Below are 22,777 nucleotides of genomic sequence, written 5' to 3'. Positions count from 1 at the left end.
TGCCTCCTTGGCATGTAAAGTATATTTCACAATTGTACGCAATCATTTTTCCTTTTCCAATTTCTGATGCAGACAGTGTTGACAACATGGAGTTTGTGGTGATTTGTCTGCAGAGTTTAGAACTGGCTTATTTATACTGTTTTTATTGAAGAAATTATTGATTCACTATCTCGAATATTAAAGGAACAATGGGCATGCAGAGCAAAGAAATGCTCATTTATTTAAAGCTGAATGGCTTAACGAAACAGTAGAAACCGAAAGCTCATGAGGTCAGAAATGTGCAGCTACAAGAAATTTATGTACAATACAAAAACTGGTGTTACTTGAGTGTATTACCGTGATGCAGGTGGGAAACAGTGGAGTGATTTTGGAAACTTGACTTTTTAAAGCGTCATTTATCAAGCAAATCATGTATGGACAGTGTGCAAAAGCTCCGGTGAGAAAATCCTTCATTACTTGCTACAGGCCTGCTATTACGTTTTGTGAGAGTACAGATGAACAAGAGTAAAAATGATCCAACCCAGAAGAGATTAAAGTTCTTATTGACAGTGTTTTGTGAGCTGTTAAAATGAATATCTCTATATATAAAATTCAGTGTGCACATGTTGTTGTCACTAGGCAAAAAAATTGCACAGCACAAGATTTTTGGGCACACTGGTCATTACAAATTGGAGGGAACATTGGACTCAAGGGGCAACTTTTTCACGTAGAAGGTGGTGAATATATGGAAGGAGTTGCCAGCAGAAGTGATTGAGCCAGGTACAAAATAACGTAAAAGAAATTTGGAAAAGAACATTGATTGGAGAGGTTTTGAAGGGTATGCCGAACATGATGAGTTTGGTGAGCACTATCTTTGCGGTGGATGAGTTGGACCAGAGAGTTTCATGCTGCTTAACTCTTACTCTATGATTAATCCATGTCAAATCACCATCAATTTTCTTGGATCTGGTAGAAAACATTCCATAGTTTTCTGCTTAGTGCGAAGACCTCATTTCTCATAACATGGTAGCCGAAGTTTTGTCCTGACATTCCTCGGATAATAGAGATCCCAAAACTGCAATATTCCAATTACACAGAAAGTAGAACAGTGCAACACAGGAACAGGACTTTCAGCCCGCATTGTTGTGCTAAACTAATTAAGCTAAGATTTTATGTGAGCTTTGCTTTTGTACTCTGTGTTATCAGGATAAAGAGGCATAATTTATATAAACAGATGGAGCTGTGATTCATTTCCAGAGTCCAACTGCTGTTTATCACCTGAAACTTTTTGAGTTATCGTCTGAGCAAGTATGACCTACATGACTTCATGGCGCTGCTGATTTGGATGCCTGACTCAGTAACTTGGCAGTGTCAACTGTATCTTTTAGAGCCAGGCATTTTTCTCCCTCTATACACTTCAGCAACAGCTGGCTTGCCATGTGTGAGACTCCCCTGTGCCTATATACACTGTGTCTAAAATGAGCAGCATATACATGTGCCAAAAGAAAACAGGGATTTGAGGCATTCAGCAGATTGTGGCCCTTGTGAATTTGGCTGCTGATTCTGGATTATAGATCTGGGTCACAAAATCATAAATTAAAAATTAACCACTACATCATTATAAAAAGTTTTTATTTGTTTCCCTTGTTATTTGATGGTTATGTAGTTTACGTTCCATTCTAAAAATTTATATTTGTAACTTCAGTTTGTCTTTGGGAAAATATTCTACTTTCAATAATTGTAAACAAAACTTCTTCAGAACTTAGCATGAGGCATTTGAAGATGTATGCCAAGAAAGCTGAAGGTCATACTGTGTACATGCGCAAATATTGGATCTGTTGCTTCCTCAGAAATGTAGATTTATTTTTAATGCTTTGTAAGAGTAAACTAAAGACTTTATCAATGTTAATTAAAACAATTTCACTCATTGTCAATTAGTTAATCAGGTATAATTTTGAAAGTGATTATGACTTTACAATGTGATTTTTTTTTCCATATATGTTGAGCCTACTATTGGTGAATTATGTAGGCAAAATATTGGCATAATGGAAATATAACGTAAAATTTGAGCTTAGTGCTTTTGGAATAAAGAATGGAAAGGAAATTTATTATTTGAATGGTCTGAGACTATAAAGTATGTGATATATCGAGAAACACAAGGAGTTTGCAAGCAGGTACTAGACACCAAATAATTATGGACGCTGGGAAGCTGGTCCTTTGTTGAAAAGGGTGTGAGGTATGCAAGGAGATAAATTGTGAAACAGCTTTACAGGCTGCTGACACTACACCTGGAGTACTGGACACCATTTCAGTGTCTTTCAGAAATAAATTTGCATTTGAGGCATTGTAGTTGACTGCTCATTATTTGTTGGGGGCACTAGAGAGGCAGGGTTGTGGGGTTAATAGAAAATGTTCTGCATGTCTCTAATATAGTTTTCAGTAATATGAAGCCACTCGAATTGTTGGCTAATGATTTTGCAGGGATGAATTTCCATCACCCAGTCATAATATGGGGGATATCTGTGTAGAGAAGATGCACCAATTTTATTCCTGGGATAAAAGTTTTGAAATATGAAAAGGGATGAGTAGGTTGATTAAAGTATGGAAGAATAAGAAATGATCTTATTTGAATGCAAGATTCTGTGGTGAATTGACAGGGTGGATGATGACTGCATCTGAGTCATCCAGAGTTAGGAACATAATTCCACACTAAGAGGTTGTTCATTCATTTCCCCTCAGAAAATTGTGAATCTTTGGAATTTCCTACCTCAGAGAGCAATGGAGGAAATTGCATTGAATATATTTAAGGATGAAATTAACAGACACACAGACTACAAAGGAGTCAAGGGATAAGGGAAGAGAGTTTTTTTAGGGCAGGATTGAGTGATTTATTGAATGGTGGAAGAGGGATTCTACCAACTGGCTGGTTTCTTAGATTTGTAGTGTCTTTTTATTGACCTTTTCAGAAAGAATTAATGTGCATTTATGTAGCACCTTCTGTATTCTCTGGTTGTCACAACAGGGTTCATAACTGACCCAATTGTGACTCAGATCACTCAACAGTAAGCCGGAGGACGTGCTGAAAATCTTATATTCTGTTTCTTTGGTTTTAAACATAGGTATGGAATTGGCACACGGGGGAATGCAAAGTCCTTGAAGGACACATTGAACAAGTGAAAAACTTCAAGCTGTTAAGAGGATCACAGCTTCTATCCTGGTCTTTTGATGGCACTGTGAAGGTAAGGAAGTCTTAGACTTCATTTTTTATTTGAATTAGAGTTCAAAATACTAAGTCAAAATATATCGCAATCCTTATGACAAATTAACAATAAAATTCTTATGGAGGAATAATTTGAATATAATTTTGATTAAATTTGACACTAGCAAAATAATGTGAAAATTTATATGTGGTTTGTTACCTATTAATGCCACCATATTGAAAAGTTGAATACAGCATGTCCATAGCAAAAATACAGTGGTATGCAAAGTCTTAGCCCTTATATATAGTTAGGTTGCCTAAGATATTGGGAATGGTGAGGGTGGAGCACTGTGGGAAGTGTGTGAGACAGGTGGCAGAGAAGGAGTGCCAGGGCTGGGGTTGTGGGGGTGTGGATTGGCTCAGATGCAGACACACCAGGCAGGTCATTTGGTTCCAAGCAGTTGGTTTATTGGTTGTTACTGAGTGTGCCAGGTGCTTCCTACTCCCTGCCCTCTCCCATCCCATTTTCTCAATCATGATTCCTCTCCCTGCCTCTTTCTCGCTCCACAGTAGAGATCAGGTTTATCGTCACTGACATGTGTCATGAAATTGTTTTTTTGCAGTTACAGTACAGTGCAGTACATAAAATGACTATATACTGTACAAGAGTCTTGTGGAAGTGGATGATGCTGTCATGTATCTGAGCTCACCCCACATGAATGATGCTGGTGGTTTTGTGAGAATTATATTTTTTGATTTCTCGTGCCTTCAATATAATCCAGCCACTACTTCTGAGCGAGAAGCTGCAAAGGATGGACATAGACAAATTCGCTATCTCCTGGATTACTAACTACCTGACAGATAGACCCCATTTTGTATGGCTGGGTAGTTCTCTCTCTGAGATGGTGATGAGTGGCACTAGAGTGCTGTAAGAGACTGTCCTGTCTCCGTTTCTGTTCACACTGTACACTTCAGAATTTCAGTACAAAGCTGAGCCTTGTATCTTAGAGAAATTCTCTAATGACTCTGCAGTGGTTGGGTGCAGCAGAGCTGGGCAGGAGTTGCAGTACAGAGGACTGCTGGACAAGCTTGTGGAGTGGTACGGGAAGAATCACTTTCTCCTGAATGTGGCCAAAACCAGGAGGGTGGTGATTGATTTTAGGAGGAAGAGGACTATGACAAGTCCTGTATACGTTTTAGAAGAAGAAGCTGCCTTGGTGGAGGAGTACAAATACTTGGGTGTTCACCTCGATAACAAACTTGACTGGAAAACCAACACCAAGGCTGTTTACAAGAAGGGGATGAGCAGACTCTATTTTTTAAGGAAGCTGAGATCCTTCAATGTGTGCAGCAGGGTGTTGGAGATCTTTTACCGGTCTATTGTAGTGAGTGCCGTCTTCTTTGTCGCTTTATGTTGGGGAGGTAGTATTGGTGCTGGTGATGTAAAAAAAATAAAAAATAAACTCATCAAAAAGGCTGGATCCAATCTTGGCTAAAACCCGGACTCTTGAGTTGGTGGTGGAGAGCAGGTCACTAAACAAACCCTTTCCATTATGTGAAGATCAGGCACATCCTCACCATGACCGACTGAATAAGCAGCAGAGCACCCTTTCCAACAGATCATTCAGCTCCACTGCCAAAAGAATCATTGCAGAAAATGTGTGTGTGTGTGTATATATATAATAGAGAGAGAGATACACACACAACTTTTGTACAAAGACTTTTACTACAGTACCTAATAATGCCCCAGAAGAGAACCCCTTGTTACATTGTGTTATTTTGTTCGATGGCCTGTCTGCGTGCACACCATTATGTCAGATATTGAGAAGTGATTTCCTTTGGGCCTGGGTCCACTGGAAGCTGCCAAATCCTGTCTTTATGGTCTAAATTAATTTCATGCAACACTGGTGCAGTCAGCAGAATAACACAGTGAGGGAAAACTTAACCTGTCATTTCTGGTTCAACTCAAATTCTCAGAATTCAAAAGGTAAGTTGTCTGACAAGTTAGATTTGAAGCAAAGCCAAGAGTGGAAAAAAAACACAATAGAAAACAAACAATATTTTTGAATCCAGTGTGGGCATTGGAAGTGGTGGGGCCCAGAAGCATAGTGGTTAGCACAACACATTACTGTACAGGCCACTCGGGGTCAATTCCCACCACTGTCTGTAAGGAGGTTGTACGTTCTTGCAGGTTTCCATGTGGGTTTCCTCCAGGTATGCCAGTTTTCTCCCACAGTCGAAAGACATAGCAGTTGGTAGATTCATTAGCCATTGTTAATTGTCCCATGATTGGGCGAGAATTAAACAGGGAACTGCTGCCACGTGTCTCGAAAGACCCAGAAGAGCCTATTCCACACTATCTCAAAAAAAAGCAGCTAGCTCTACCAAAAAAATTAACCCAAATATGACTTCCAGTTCTGTGTCACTAACAACAGTTCCGTATAAATACTATAGCAAATGGTAACTAGTTTATGCACTAGAAAACATAATTACAAATAGGAACAACTTCAACAGAAGTATAAAACTTAATACAAAGAAAATCAGAAGAAAACCAAAACTAACGTACCTGCGAAAAATTATAGAAGATTAAAAGAAGAAAAAAAAAGGGAGGGAGAAAAAGGGGAAATTATAGATTCGAGGAGAGTACTTATCAACCATTTACAGAAAAAAAAAGCAAAACTTAAACTGTGAATCAACCAACAAGGAGGCCTTCAATAAAAACTCCAAACCTCCAAAACAAGTTAGAGTCAATTGTAGAACTCTATAGATAAAGTTATACAAGAATAAAATGGATTACACGAGTACAATCTAAACGTCCGCAGGGAAACATTAAACTCAGATTATCTATTTAGAAAAAACGCACCAAGTCCAGGGAGAGATTGTCTACAGCCCTTAGAGTTTCAATAGATAATGTCTGAGTTTTCAAGTAAAGTCTGAGTCAGGAAAAAATAATTTTACTTCGAGAGGTACTTATCCACCATTTTAGAAGGTCCAACCGGGTTCCGAAGAAGACTGGATGGCCGGAAGACTTCCAACAAATGCCTCAGCCTCCTTCACTGATTTAAACCACTTATATTCTCCAGTAGTAAGCGTAATTCAGAGATCGGCTGGATTTCGAAGGGAGGGTCTAAGTCCACGATCAAAAAGCACTTTCATTACACCTTTAAACTCAGCACGCATCTTCAGAACCTGGGGGGCAAAATCCTCCACAAAACAAATGACTGAATTTTGAAAAGCAGGAGTACCTCTGCAGCGTGCCTCCATAATCAAACGGTTTTTCACCTGGTATTGATGAAAGCACAAAATTACCGGTCGTGGGCGGGAACCCAGAATTGCGCAGGGAACGTAGATCCTGTGTGCCCTTTCAAGCTCAGGTGGATTCGGAAGAAATTCTTTCCCAAAAATCTCACAGAGAAAATCGGAAAAAAATTTCACGAGAGAACCCTGTTCGGTGGCCTCTGGCAAACCAAGAATTCGTAGATTGCAACGTCTGCTCTGGTTTTCAAGATCCACCATTTTGAAAAAAAGTTTACACTTCTTCTGCTCTAGACTGGAGCAGAGAGTTTCAAGGTATCGAACACGGCGTTTTAAATCTTCAGAAGTCGAGTGGATGCGAGATAAATGTTCAGCATGTTCGTCCACTCTAGCGTTGATCCGATCTAATTTGACATCCAGCTGGTTGAAAGAAGTTCTAAATTCCTTTAAAATATCTTCTCGATGCAGTTCCAAAGCAGCGAGAATGTCAGTCGGCAAAGCCGTAGTTTCCTTTTTCCCGGTTTTAGTACTTTTGGTAGACATTATAAGATAGATGTGTTCGCAGGCAAGTAAAAGAGACCTAATAAAATACCTAACTATGGTTTAAGAATGGAGACATATAGTGCAAAGATAGGGAGAATGACGGAGCAAAAGTTCGGAGCAGCTTAACAGTCGCCATCTTACCAGAAGTTCACGCTGTATCTCAATTTAAATTGAGATTTAAATTAGCCAAAAAACGCAGCACACCTGAGAGCTGGGAGAAATTCAGAGACCAGCAGAGGAGGACAAAGGGTTTAATTAGGATAGGGAAAAAAGATTATGAGAGAAAGCTGGCAGGGAACATAAAAACTGACTGTAAAAACTTTTATAGATACGTGAAAAGAAAAAGATTGGTCAAGACAAATGTAGGTCCTTTACAGTCAGAAACAGGTGAATTGATCATAGGGAACAAAGACATGGCAGACCAATTGAATAACTACTTTGGTTCTGTCTTCACTAAGGAGGACATAAATAATCTTCCGGAAATAGTAAGAGACTGAGGGTCTAGTGAGATGGAGGAACTGAGGGAAATACATGTTAGTAGGGAAGTGGTGTTGGGTAAATTGAAGGGATTAAAGGCAGATAAATCCACAGGGCCAGATGGTCTGCATCCCAGGCTGCTTAAGGAAGTAGCCCAAGAAATAATGGATGCATTAGTGATAATTTTTCAAAACTCCTTAGATTCTGGATTAATTCCTGAGGATTGGAGGGTGGCTAATGTAACCCCACTTTTTAAAAAAGGAGGGAGAGAGAAACCGGGGAATTATAGACCAGTTAGTCTGACATCGGTGGTGGGGAAAATGTTAGAGTCAGTTATCAAAGATGTGATAAAAGCACATTTGGAAAGAGGTGAAATCATCGAACAAAGTCAGCATGGCTTTGTGAAAGGAAAATCATGTCTGACGAATCTTATAGAATTTTTTGAAGATGTAACTAGTAGAGTGGATAGGGGAGAGCCAGTGGATGTGGTATATTTAGATTTTCAAAAGGCTTTTGACAAGGTCCCACACAGGAGATTAGTGTGCAAACTTAAAGCACACAGTATTGGGGGTATGGTATTGATGTGGATAGAGAATTGGTTGGCAGACAGGAAGCAAAGAGTGGGAGTAAACGGGACCTTTTCAGAAAGGCAGGCAGTGACTAGTGGGGTACCGCAAGGCTCAGTGCTGGGACCCCAGTTGTTTACAATATATATTAATGATTTAGACGAGGGAATTAAATGCAGCATCTCCAAGTTTGCAGATGACACGAAGCTGGGCGGCATTGTTAGCTGTGAGGAGGATGCTAAGAGGATACAGGGTGACTTGGATAGGTTAGGTGAGTGGGCAAATTCATGGCAAATGCAATTTAATGTGGGTAAATGTGAGGTTATCCACTTTGGTTGCAAGAACAGGAAAACAGATCATTATCTGAACGGTGGCCGATTAGGAAAAGGGGAGATGCAACTAGACCTGGGTGTCATTGTACACCAGTCATTGAAGGTGGGCATGTAGGTACAGCAGATGGTGAAAAAGGCAAATGGTATGTTGGCAGTCATAGCAAAAGGATTTGAGTGCAGGAGCAGGGAGGTTCTACTGCAGTTGTACAAGGCCCTGGTGAGACCGCACCTAGAATATTGTGTGCAGTTTTGGTCCCCTAATCTGAGGAAAGACATTCTTGCCACAGAGGGAGTACAGAGAAGGTTCACCAGATTGATTCCTGGGATGGCAGGACTTTCATATGAAGAAAGACTGGATCGACTATGCTTATACTCACTGGAATTTAGAAGATTGGGAGGGGATCTTATTGAACCGTATAAAATTCTAAAGGGATTGATGCTAGATGCAGGAAGATTGTTTCCAATGTTGGGGAAGTCCAGAACGAGGAGTCACAGTTTAAGGATAAAGGGGAAGCCTTTTAGGACCGAGATGAGGAAAAACTTCTTCACACAGAGAGTGGTGAATCTGTGGAATTCTCTGCCACAGGAAACAGTTGAGGCCAGTTCATTGGCTTTATTTAAGAGGAAGTTAGATAAGGCCTTTGTGGCTAAAGGGATCAGGGGGTATGGAGAGAAAGCAGGTACAGGGTTCTGAGTTGGATGATCAGCCATGATCATACTGAATGGCGGTGCAGGCTCGAAGGGCCGAATGGCCTACTCCTACACCTATTTTCTATGTTTCTAAAAAATTAAAAAGTGAATTGAATATGCTGTGTGCATTCAAGGCAAACCTAATCCAGCTAAACATGAATGTTACAGAAACAAAAACAGAAAGAATTGAGCATGTAAGAATGGAACAGCTGTTGTCATGGGAACATTAGCTTGCACATTGTTTGGGTAAATCGAGGTTGGTTGAGGCAGTCTCAAGAAGGACTTCATTAAATGGCATGAAGGAAGGGAGCAACAGTTCAATCTAAGACCAGTGTGGTATGTTGGAATAAAGGAGACTACAATGGAATGGAGAAGGAGATGGCTAATGTTCGCTGGATACACAGACTATATGATGAGACAGTTGGGGAACAGTGGAAGACTTTCTAAGAGATATTTCCAGATCTGTCTCATCACTTGTATGATGACAACCAGATTTAACTACTAAGAACAAATTCAGGGTTTCTGCCAGGCATCCAGGTTGTCTTTGAGAAGTGTCTTGGCCCTTTGTTGTTCTTGTGCATGGCTTTTTCTTAGATATGCTATTGGGCCAGTGTCACTGAAGGCTTTGCCACATGGTACCAGGAGACCCTAATATCAGTCATTTTGGATAAGGGTTGTATGTGGGTATAAGGACAAATAAGACTGCAGAATCCAGTCTAGTCCTGATGAAGGGTCTCGGCCCGAAACGTCGACTGTACTTCTTCCTATAGATGCTGCCTGGCCTGCTGCATTCCACCAGCATTTTGTGTATGTTGCAGAATCCAATTCCTGCTTCCTACCTTGTTTCCTCACTGCTATCCCATTTTCTCAATTTCTCCATCAAGGTGGAGAAAGATGAGGCTTTGTGCTCTGGAGTTTCTAAATTGTTCTTTCTTCTTCCAGAATTCTGGCTTCTCTCTGTTATCAAGCCATCCTATCCTCTATTTCCCACATCACTACTTCACAAAGGCAATAAATTTCCCTTGGCCCTTACCTATCACCCCATTAGCTTGTCCATCCAATACTCCATCCTCCACCATTAAGCCAGCTCCACCACAATCCCACCATCAAGTCACATTTTCTCCTCTACTCCCATTGTCTTTCTGCTTTCATAGGGATGCTCCTTGGTGTGCATATCACTCTCCTCCAACCCCATGTCCTGCACACTGCTGTTCTAGCCATCTTTCCTGTTCCGTATCAGTTCTGATACAGTCTCAACCCAAAATCTTTAGCCTCCCTAGGTGCTGCTATTCCAATGTTCTAGTTTTCAAGTGTGCATATTGGGGGAAATTGGAAGGGCAAGAGAAGCTGTCATACAAGACCTGCTCAGTAAATTCTGTGTCATATTTTCTAATCCACCATTTGCCTTGAGCAACGATATTTTTCTGTTACTATATTTTTTTGCTGCTTTCATCAAAAGTGTTCCATTATCGAGACCTAATCACTGAATCTAAACTGCTCCCCTATCTTGTGAAATGTAATCGGACAACTGCTGAAGATAAACTGCTCAGCAAACTGAGTAAGAAAGCAATTTTTGCAGCAACGCAAAGCATCTATGGAAATGAATAAACCTTCACTTTTTTTTTGCAGTAGCCACTGAACCTCCATTTTCTGTCTTGCTGCATTTCGGCTTTCTTTGTGTCTGATTCTTTGAAATTGCCCTCAGTCATTCATAATTATTAATCCTTTATGCCGACCACTGTGTGTATTGAGCACATGCACACACACATGCACACGTAGTCAAGCACTCGTAGTCACACACACAGTCTCACACACACACACACACACACACACACACACACACACACACACACACACACACACACACACACACACACACACACACACACACACGCACAAGCATGCACCTCTAGTGTCTTTAATGATTGTTTAGTGGGGCCTCTGCATTTGTTCCCCAGCTTCATTTCTCCCCCTGTGCACATCCTTTTGTGAATTGTAGCCGTTAATGATAATTTGAATTGTTTCTGAAAGCTTTATATATCTCATGCTATTTATTGAATTTCGAGCAATTTTTTTTTGTGTCTAAATGGTAAAATTCGACAGTTGGTTGAGTCATTTTTAAAGAATGATGTTACATTGTAATACCCGGGCTTTTGCCATTACTACAAAACATCCGAAGACCACATGAAAAATAAAGCAACAACACCATTCATTAAATGGTATGATTGCTTTATTTGTTGTACAATCTTAGGTTGTTTCGATCTCTCTTTCAGCAGAGGGGGGAAAAAGCTTTCTCTAATCTTTTTGCTTTCAATAAACTTTCAGCTCTGATTTCTGACTATATGGCATTGGAAGATTATTATTTATTATTTTTATGTAGTTATTGAATTATTGAATCCTATATATTTAATTCTATATTTGAGGAACCTAGAACAATAAAGGCATTAGAAGCAATCAAAAGCAGAAATAGCAAAACCGAAATTAAAGGCAGCTTTGCTACAATCTGTTATAGATGATTGTATAGGAATCAGAGGAGAAATAATAAAAAGATCTTTCGTATTGAAATGACATGTGAAATGTCTGTGCTCATCTCAGTTGAGGTAAAATCAAGAATATTCTCAGCCTCATAATTTTATTGTTTTAAGTTAACTTCCTTTGCTTCACATTTGCTTCATTAATACATAGCTCTACATAGTATGTCAAGCAAAGAATGTATAATATACATTGGCAAGAGGCTGTAATTAACTGTTCTGCAAAAGGTTTTATTCAGAACCTGTGATATCTGGTCAAAGGTTGTGCTTGACTATTAAGAAACACCAGATTAGAAAAAGGGTGTAAAGACAGGATATTATTTCAGAAGTTTAGATTAAATATATTGAATATTTATGCATCATTCTAATAAAAGATTAATGCAGTTTGATGATTAGCTCTGCCCGGAATTACGTACATTGATAATGATGGCATGGACCAATTCCACTCTTTAGGCCAGGGAATATTCCACAATGGCACAGTGAGCTGTGATGACTGTGGCAACTGCAATGTTGTAGGTTGAGTATTGGAGTTTCTTTCTCTAGATAGATTGCATGGCAAGGCTAATGAGACCCATGTACCCAGGTTTGGAATCGGAGTTGATCTTCTCCTAGGCTGGCTACCAGCCAAGGCTGATGAGCCCAGCCTGCCCACTCAGTTATACCGCTGGACCCTTCGTCGAGCCATGACTTAGCAAACTCAGTAAGACAGGGATGCCATTTGAAGGTGTTGCCATGGGCACAGTAGTGTAGGAGAGGCCATATGCAAGTGACCTCCTGCGTGCCAAGCTAAACAGTGGTACTGCGGCATTCACTACACCTGGAAAGGAGAGGCACTGAGAGACTCTTCACCTTCCATAAGTGAGCAGGGTGTCCAGCCCACCTATGAGTTCCACCTATGCTGGGTTGAGCATCGAGCTAGTGACCCTGCCTTGTAAAACAGACAAATTCTGAAGAAACGGCACGATTGCCACCCATTATGCCTAATGGTGCAGGAAGAACTTTTTATATGAAAAATCACAGAAGTATGCATCTAAACAATGTCTTGCTTGCATTCAAGTAAAATATATAACTAAACTGGGAGTGGTGCTATCTCCAAGCTTTTCTGACAGATTTAGTGGGAAGGTTTAAGGTAAGTTCTGTAAATTCATTTTCAGATTTTGAGTTACGGGTAACTGTCAGCATTCTCCATTTGTGATGAATAAATCTGACAAATTATTCCAGAGCAACACAAAGTGCTGGAGGAACTCAGCAGGTCAGGCAGCATCTATGGAAATAAATACACAGGAGCATTTTGGGCCAAGACCCTTCTTCAGGACTGAGAAGTAAGGTTGGGGGGTGGTGGAAGATGCCAAAATAATGTTTAGTTGCCTTCAAATCTAATACTAAATGTGCAAATTAGAAAGGGACTATTTAAATTCTATCTACTGAAGTCTTCCCTATACTTGTTTCTCACTGAGTCTTCACCCACGTGCACAAATGTTATTTAGCTTTAATCTTCAGGTTGTTTCTCAACTATGCCGTGGGGGGTGGGAAATTCCATCAATGAAACTTTGACCGAAGAGTAAGATAATTAAGCTCAGAGCAATGAAACTAAGGACAACGAAACTTCATAAAGATATTGCATTTCAGCTTCTTAATGAAACTAGCTGGAGGCATGCATCTCTTCTCCTTGTTCACACGCATGTGTGGAATTCACTAATCAATTTATTGTTTGTGATCTTTTCGGAGGAGTGGAATTCATTACATTTTTCCTTAAAGCCAACTGCTGTTTCTGTATTGCAAAGATAAATTCTAACAAGTGTTACAATGATGCTATATTTAGCACTCGGGGTGCCTTTCACAGGGATGACAACACAAGTGATTGGGGTCTTTTGCATTACCATTGATACAGCTGTGATGGGAAGAAGGAACAAATCCAGCAATAAATTGCCCCAGGGCTTTCTACGAAGGCTGGTGCTGGGCAAGCTAGGGAAAGCAGCACACCAATCCATTCATTGCTGTGAGAGCATTACCAATGATGGCAATATAGTCGTCCAGATTTCCTGACGTAAGGCAGCAGCATTAAGGAAGGTGTTTCATTTCAGTCGTAAAGGTGCACCTTTCATTCCTGGCATGCCAGCACTGAAGTTCAGGGGTTTGTATAGCTGTAATTAAAGTAGAGAACCAAGAGTACTATAGCAGGAATCAGTGCTTTGCAGGGTGGTCCTGAGTACATGAAGAGCATGAATTGGTCTCCCTCTTTAAAACTGATTGGTCTGAAGGATATTATTATCAGATCTTACTGATTGAGGAAGTTCAGCTCAGTTCTTTGCTAGTTCACACAAATCTAACTTGAGCCATGATACATTAATCGAGAAAAATTTTTCAAATTTCAGACAAATATTGATTATTTGATTAATGCAGATTTACTGTAAAATTATTACTCTTTGTTTTAAACCAGTTCAGAAGAGACCAAAATCTCACCAAATAAATTGCTTTGACAATATAGGTGTGGAATTTCATTACTGGAGAGTTGCTGAAGAATTTTCGTTGTCATGACGGAGCAGTTCTATCATGTGATGCATCACCTGATGGCAATAAAGTTGTTTCTGCTTCTGCTGATAAAAGTGCCAAGGTTGGTGTTTATTTTTCTTCTGAAGTGTGAACTAAATATCTGTCATTGTATTTAAAAATAATGGATCTACTTCCTATTTAAGACAAATCTGGCTCAGACTGTAGTTTTGAAATATAGCACATGTTCCTTACTCTGTCAACTTGTGTGTGATGCAGTCTTTAAAAAACACAGTAGTTCTTTTCATGAACCAGCACCTCTGGTTGTAACAAAAGAGCTAGGACATTTGTTCACAGACTTTAGTGCAAGGAATTCATTATTTTATTGACATCTTTTGTATAATTCATAAATAAGAAGTGAGGCATTGACACAGGAACAATCACATTGATGTTAATTTTTGTATTTTGATGGAGGGCAACAGAATGTGATTACATGCTAGCTAATCTGTAAGTTGATTCTGGCATTTACTTTGTGATGTGGAAGGGTGCTTATTCCTTTGTGAAGGTTAGAGAAAACAATAGTTTTGCATTACAAAAATGGAAAAATTGTTCGTTCCTGTAAATATACATGGATTAGAAAGAGGCAGTAACATAGTGCTTGTACACTTAGTAATCTTGAAGCAGTACCTCAGGATTACTAATAACTTCCATACTGGTTTTCTGGCTTCAGAAGAGGTCAACATGGGGAGCTATTGAGTTTTCCGTTAATCAGGTGGCCGGTGCCTAAACAGGCAGTCAGGTGGATGGTTTGTGAGGTGATGCACACCGCCTGCCACTTGCACAGAGCTTCAGTATGTTTCTGATGCATACACTTTGAGGTTCTCAATACCAACTTGAAAGTTCCCTCTCTGCTTTGAGCTATATTTTTCTTAGAGTCTTGCGCTCATCCTCCAATCAAATTACAGAGCTGTAATTAAGATAACAGACACAAAATACTAGAGGAACTCAGCAGACCACCAGCATCTGTGGAAAAGAGTAAACAGCCAATGTTTAATCAGGCACAAAACATCGATTGTTTACTAATTTTTGTAGATCCTGCCTGGCTTGCTGATTTTCTCTAGCATTTTGTATGTAGTACTTTGATTTCCAGCATCTGCAGATTTCCTCTTGACTGAAATTAAGGTGTCTTTGTTACATGTGTAATCAGATTCTCATTGAAGGGATGTGGAACTGGGAGAGGATGCTGGTATTGATTTGCTTATCCTATCACTGAGACAGTATTTTTTCATTGCCTTGATTTGCATTGAGAGGTAGGGTTCATCTAAGACACTTACATGAATGCGGAGATCATTGCTGCCTAGAAAAGGGAAGTTGCGTTCTAGGTTTGAGGCCTTGATATTTGAACATCTTTTCCCTCAAATCACCAAGCTCTGTGCTGCCATTGAAGGTAATAGTGTGTTTCCTCTTCAATATCTGTCTTTGCTTAGTGCTACTTCCCAAATTGTGAGTAGTGATCCACGTTTCCAGTGTCTCACCACTGGCTTTATTTCTGGTGGAGGGCAGATTTATACACTGAGGCCAATTGCTCTTTCTTGTAGAAGATTGAAGCTGGTGGTAGAGGGGCGTTTATCAGACTGTAAGTCTCTGACCAGTGATGTTCTGCAAGGATCATTGCCCAGACTTCTGTTTGTAATATAGATTAACATTTTGCATGAAAAGTGTCGATGCTGTGATTTGTAAGTTTGCAGATGGTAAGAAAATTGGGGATTTGTGGATAGTGAGGAAAGTTCTCAAAAGGCACCGACAGCAGGATATAGGTTGTTTGGAAAGTTGGGCAGAGAAATTGCAGATTGAGTTTAATTTGGGATGTCAAATGCCAAAGGAAAGCATATTTGCATAGTAAGTGGCAGGAACCATTGAGAGCATTGACATATAGACAGATCTTGGAGTGCAAAGTCCAAAGCTCCTAGAAAGTGGCAATGCAAGAGAACAGAGTGAAAAATAAGGTATAGGGCATGGTTGTCATCATCATTGGGGACATTGAGTATAAATGTTGGGATATTATGTTGCAGCTATACAAAACCTTGCTTATGCCACATTGTGTTCTGGTCATCGCACTAAAGGATGGATGCAGAGGCTTTGGTGAAGGTGAAGAAGGGATTTTCCAGGACTTTTTTCTTCAATTATAATGCATTTACTATTAGCTGTAAGCAGAGGTTGGGCAAATGAACTGATTTTGTCCAGAGTTTCAGAGACTGAGTGGTCAACCTGATAGAAACATATAAAATTATGAGTGGTACAAGTAGAGTAGATAATCAGCATCTTTATCCCCAAAGTGGAAATTTCAAATATTAGAGAGCATAAGTTTAAGGTAGAGGAGAAAAGTTTAAAGAGGATATGCTAAGCAATTTTTCTTTTACATAGTGACAGGTAGCTGGAACGATCTGCCGGGTGTGGTGTAGTTGTAAATACCATAGCAAAATTTAAAAGGAGTTTAGATAGGCATGTGTATAGACAGACAATAAAGAAATATGGATCATGTGCAATCAGACAGGAATAGTTTTGATTGGCTTCGTGGTCAGCACAGGCATGGTGGGTGGGAGGGCCTATACCTATGCTCTGTGTTCTCTGCAGAGAACTTTGTCTGGTAGATGTTACACGTAGGATCCATCTCCCATCGGCGTCAGTGAAAGAGTTGACAGTGGCTTGAAGCTCACTGCACAGCAGCCCTGCATTGTCTGCTTTCTACAGTTCAACTATTAAGATTGGGTTCCTTGGGATCTGCAATATAATCGCTGTAGGTTGAATCATCTCCAAATAATTCTGAAGATTAGTTTGTGACAAAATTGTTGGAAATGCAATGTGGGCCTCTTTGCAATATTACTTCCAGTGGGTGTTGGCTTCCTCTCAATCCTTGAAAAGTTGGCTCCAACCCTAGCTGTCAGTGAGGTGAGGTCTTGGATGTTTGAATTCAGATTCCTTTCACAGCATTAATAAGCTGGTGCACACCACAATGTCAGCAAGGTACTCTCCCTCCTTCCCTTCTACCTGCCATCTGTTCTTTATTTGAGGTATTCTTCAGTTATACCAATTTTTCTTACATGTTAACATAATAACAACATTGACCTTAAATAAAATGTAAATTGACTTCCAGTTTCAGCACTTCACAGTACAAGAACATTTAAATTTTTAGGACATAACTATTTAATAGTACATTCAGTTTAGGAAGTAATGTGTTCTCCTCATAATTTCTGAGTTGAGAAGTGCTGAAACTTGTCTTTAATATAAATTAAATCAAAAAGTGTAATACCCAAAAAGGGAGAAAATGTTTTGTTTTTCTCCCCAAGTGTTTTCTAGATCTAAGTATTAAGTGGGGAATTGGATGTAGTCTCTACTCTACCCAATATGGATGTTCACTGTTCTTATCAAAATGTGGATTAGGTTTATGGCAATGGCCTTACAGGGATGAAATGAACTGGATGTTCATTATTCACCATCAGATTCTTGTTTAACTCAGGACTGGAATTTTAGAAATTGAATTTCTGTCATATTACTGAATTAAATCCCTCTCAATTTTTTTTTTGTTAAAGTCAAGTTTTTGGGTTGTTTTACCAGCTTATATTCATCCTGCTCCCACCCTTCCCCCCCCCCCCCCCACCTTCTTATTCTTGCTTCATTCCTGACCTGCTGAATTCCTGCAGCATATCGTATTTGTTTCTCTGGATTTCCAGCAACTACAGAATACCTTGTGTTTAAGTTTTTGGGGTGTTCAAATTAGTCTGCAGGAACTTTTAGGATTTTGAATATTTCCACTATTTCACATCTTCTAAGTTTCAACTTGTAGATCTTTGATCAAATATGGATTAACCAGAAAATTTAATAGTTTTTGTCTCAAGTTACAATGTTCAGTCTCTTAAGACAATGTCCAGCTAATTTGGGTAAACAATTCAAAGGAAAACATTGTTGACAGTGGAAATCTTTTATGAAGTCAGACTGTACTGTAACTTACTGGGAAACCTGCCAGAATTGTATATCAGTTTGGGACCAATTTTAAACAAGAAAGACATTCAGAATAGTAACATAAAGTTGTACAGCACAGAGAAAATTCTTTGGCCTGTTGAACTAAATTAACTCTATGGTATCAGAAGTCATTGAATCCCAAAAACCGTGTGCTTTCTGAAGCCAAGCAAGGTAGTTTTAAGTTTTTTTTCATGTATTTACTAAATTCTCTTTTGACAATTCCTCTTCCATTTGATTCCATCACCCGTTCAGACTATTCATTCCAATTCATGACTTAGTTCTTGAAAAATGTTCCATATGTTGTCTCTGATGCTTTATAGACCATTGTCAAAAATCTCCATCTCCTTGTCTGTTACATGAAAGAGCTTCCCCTTATTGTTTAATCAAAATCATTCATTAAACATCTGTATTACATCCTTTTCTGAGAAGAATGGTTCCAATTTCTTTTTTTTATTAGTTTTTTTATACATTTTACAAATTTAAAAAACCCCAATGGAATGGTTCCAATTTCTTGAGTTTTTTTTACATTACTCAAGTCTTATGCTATTGCAGTTAATCTCTTCTGGACCATTTCTAAGGGAAAGATAATCCAAAATCTCATTATGTGGTCAGGTTGGTATCTATAGTTCACTAGCTTTTAATGCATCTACTGGCTAAAGTTTCTTTTATATAAATTGAGGTTGTGCCATCTATTCAAGTTGTTTCTGTATGTTAATATTATAAATCAAAGCCATGGGTGATTTGAACAGACTTCTAATATGGACCCGAAGAGTCAAAAGCCATCTCAGCATGATGACAGAAAAGGAAGGTGGCAGTTCAGTGCGTGGCCATTTGTAAGTTCAGTCCCTCCCCCCTCAAAATGCAGGCAAAAACTTTTCTTTCAAATGTACAACAAGCCCTTTTTGAGTGCTTCAATCCAGTCTACCTCCACCACTATCTCTGGCAGAACTGACCACTTGATATATAAAATGGTTTTGATTACTTTTGGTTCTTTTGTCTGTGTGTGTGTGTGTGTGTGTGTGTGTATAAAATCATCTTGGACTTAATGAACTCTCTCTCAGTCTAGATGTGCCTAAAATTTTTGTTTCTTGTTTTATTATATGTATTTTCTTCTGTTCACTGCCATCTTCATCTATCTGCCCCATAAAATTAGTTTAAATGTTTCATCATGACGTAAGCAAACCTTTCTTTTGAAGATGATAGTCTTAGATCTGTGGTGGTGCAATCTGACTAGTCTCTGTATGAACCACTTTCTGTGGAGCTGGTCCTGGTGTAAGAATCTGAAGTCCTCTGCCCTAAACAATTGATCCATGCATGGATTCATCTGCATTGCATTCCTGTTCCTAAGCTCTCAAGGAGTAATTTAGAGCCATAGTCATAGAACACTCTCACACAGAAACAGACCTTTCGACCTATCTAGTCCATGCTGAACTGTTAATCTGCCTAGTCCCATCAATCTGCATTTGGACCATACCTCTCCGTATCCCTCCCATCCATGTACCTATCCAAATTTCTCTTAAGTGCTGAAATCGAACCCAAATGCACCACTTCATTTGGCAGCTGATTTCACATTCTCACCACCCTCTGAGTGAAGAATTTCCTGTTCACGTTCCCCTTAGACATTTCACCTTTCACCATTAACCCATGACCTCTAGTTCTCATCCCAACCAACCTCAGTTGCATTTACCCTATCTATACCCCTCATAATTTTGTATACCTCTATCAAATCTCCCCTCACTCTCCTACACTCCAGGAAATGAAGTCTTAACCTAATCAATGTTTCCCCATAACTTAGGCCCTCAGGTCCTGGCAAAATCCTTGTAAATTTTCTCCGTAGTCTTTCAGTTTTATTGAGATCTTTCCTGAAGGTAGGTAGCCAGAACTGCACGTGATACTTGTAATTAGGCCTCATCAGCAACTTGAGCATAATCCCACTTCCTGTACTCGTACTTTGTGTTATGAAGATCTGTGTCAAAAGCTCTTCTTACGACCCTATCTTCTTGTGGCATCACTTTCAAGGAATTATAGATCTATATTCCCAGATCCCTCTGTTCTCCTGCACTCCTCAGTGCCCTACTGCTCACCATTTCAGTCCTATCCTGGTTTGTCCTCCTAAACTGTAACACCTCACACTTCTCTGCATTAAATTCCACTTGCTACTTCTAAGTCCATTTTTCCAGCTGGTCCAGATCCCAAGACAAGGTTTTTATAGCCTTCCTCACTGTCTACTACACCCCCATTCTCGGTGTCATCCTGCAAATTTGCTGATCCAGTTTACTATCTTATAATCCAGAATGTTGATATAGGTGACAAAAGAACAACATACTCAGCACTGATCCCTGTGGCATAGCACAAGTTAGAGGCTTCCAGTCAGAGAGGCAACTACCTACTATCACTCTGGCTTGTCCTGTGAAACTAATGTCTATTCCAGTTTACTATCTCATCTTCAACGCTAAGCAACTGAACCTTGGCCAGCTTCCCATGTGGAACCTTGTCAGAGGTCATGCAGAAGTCCATGTAGACAATATCCACTTCCTTGCCTTCATCAACTTTCTTGGTAACTTCCTCGAAAAGCTGATTAAGATTGGTTAGACACAAGGTACCATGCACAAAGCCATGTTAATGATCTTTAATTCTTTTCTGTCTATCCAAGTGCTTATACATCAGATCCCTTAGAATCCCTTCCAATAACTTGTGCGTTGTTGATTCTGGCCTACAATTTCCTGGCTTATTTTTAAACAACAGAACAAGATAAGCTATCTTCCAAACCTTTAGCATCTCACTTGTTGCTAAGGACATTTTAAATATCTTTGCTAGGGTCCCTGCAATTTCTTGTACTGGCCACCAACAAGGTCGAAGGGAACACCTTGTCAAGTCCACTCAAATTTGCCTCAAGACAGCAAACACCTACTCCTCTTTAAGCTGTATACAATCCTTTGCCTCACTTATAAAGACTGTGCCTATCTTCTGAGTAAATGCTGATGCAAAAAAAATCCATCAAGATCTCTCCCCATCTCTTTCAGCTTGGCCTTTCTCCAATTTAGAATCTCAACTTGAGGACCAGACCTATCGTTTCTCATAATTATATGAAAGCTAATGGCATTGTGATCACTAGATGCAAAGTGTTCCTCAAACTCCTGTCACCTTCCCTGTCTCATTCCCTTCGAGGAAATCTAGTATCCCTCTAGTTGGGACCTCTGGTTTCCTCCCGCAGTACATTAGGCTCGGATTAAATTGGGGGATTGCTAGGTGGAGAGGCTCAAAGGATCTATTCCAGTCTATCTCAGAAAAAAAACACTATCCCACCCTGCCCTTTTACTGTATGGAAGTCCCAATCAATATGTGGAAATTTCAAATTGTTCACTATTACAACCTTATGTTTCTTAGAACAGTCTGTAATCTACAAGTTTTCTCCTCTAAATCCTGCTGACTATTGGGTGATCTATAATATCCCATTAACGTTGTCATCCTTTTTGTATTCCTCAGTTTCACCCACATAACAGTGTACGATCTCTCCAGTGTGTCCTATCTGAGCACTGCCATGACATTTTCCCTGACTCGTCATGTCAACCCTCCCCCTTTAATCCCACCTGCTCTATCATGTCTAAAACAACAGCTGCCAGTCATGCCTCGCCTGCAGGTGAGTCTCACTAATGGCCACAATGTCATAATTCCACATTCTGATCCATGCCCCAGCCTCATTTGCCATTTCTGCAATCCTCCTTGCATTGAAACATACACAGCTCAGAACATTAGCTCCACCATGCTCAACCTTTTGATTTCTGACTTTGTAGGCTTAACAACATCTTTCCCGTGACCACTCCACTATCTGCTTTGGCATTCTGGTTCCCATCCATCTGCAATTCTAGTTTAAACATCCCCCCCTTCCCCAAATGCAGCACCAGGAAACCTTCAGGTTTAAGATGGCGCAACTGAAGATGGGTGACAGCTTATTTGTGGTTTATAAAGCAAGAAGTACAACTAAATAATTTATTAATAATGCAGCTTTTCTGTGATAAATGATCACCGCAAACAATGAAGAGACAAGGGGAGGTGAGGCTGACTCGAAGGTCAAGGCATGGGGGAGCGTTGCAAAGTCAGAGCATACCATGTTTGAAGAGAATTAGTCGGAGCAAGATTGAGGCATGCTCAAGACGGAGTTGGAGTCAGAGATGGAGTTGGAGCGAGTGGAGTCGTTTTGGATCCTATCTACCTAAGCGCCGGGCCGATTTGAAAAAATCGGGTACAAGCCAGAACGTGGCGGTGGGGTCCAGGCCCAGAGCATATTACTATGGTGGATAACCCAGTGTTTGGACAATGTAAACTCCAGCCCAGATGGACGTGTCAGGACTGGAGGCGAGGGTCAGGCCAATTGTGCTCACTGCTCCTTGACGTTTGCTCCGCCCGCCACTGCGCTGAGGCTGAGACTTCTCCGGCTGATCTGGGCTTCATGTCTATGGACTCAATTTTGTTCGGAATGCTGTTGTTTGCGCTTATTGTTTGCACGATTTGTGTGCTTTTTTTCTCTCTCTCAGCACATTAGGTGCTGGTCTTTTTTTTTATTTGGTTTTTTCAGGTTTCTTGTTTTGTGGCTGCCTGTAAGCAGGTGAATCTTAAGGTTGTAAAATTAATATATTTTTGTTACTAAATGTACTTTGAACTTCTGAAATTTGCAAGGATAGTAGTTCCCCTCCA

General features: G+C 39.9%; 1 protein-coding gene across 2 annotated transcripts in view; it reads left to right on the top strand.

The window, feature by feature from the left end:
* apaf1 (apoptotic peptidase activating factor 1) overlaps positions 1–22,777 on the top strand; it is a 274,267-nt gene that overhangs the window by 189,291 nt on the left and 62,199 nt on the right. For both annotated transcript variants that reach the window (XM_059987521.1, XM_059987522.1), the window contains 2 exons: positions 3,099–3,218; positions 14,061–14,186. In XM_059987521.1, coding sequence (XP_059843504.1) covers positions 3,099–3,218; positions 14,061–14,186 — 246 coding nt within the window. The remainder of the gene's footprint in view (positions 1–3,098; positions 3,219–14,060; positions 14,187–22,777) is intronic.

The sequence above is a fragment of the Hypanus sabinus genome, chromosome 13 (genome assembly GCF_030144855.1).
Source record: "Hypanus sabinus isolate sHypSab1 chromosome 13, sHypSab1.hap1, whole genome shotgun sequence".
In the NCBI taxonomy this organism is placed as follows: Eukaryota; Metazoa; Chordata; class Chondrichthyes; order Myliobatiformes; family Dasyatidae; genus Hypanus; species Hypanus sabinus.
Note: the sequence above shows the minus strand (reverse complement) of the source record. Positions and strands in the feature narration are given on the sequence as shown.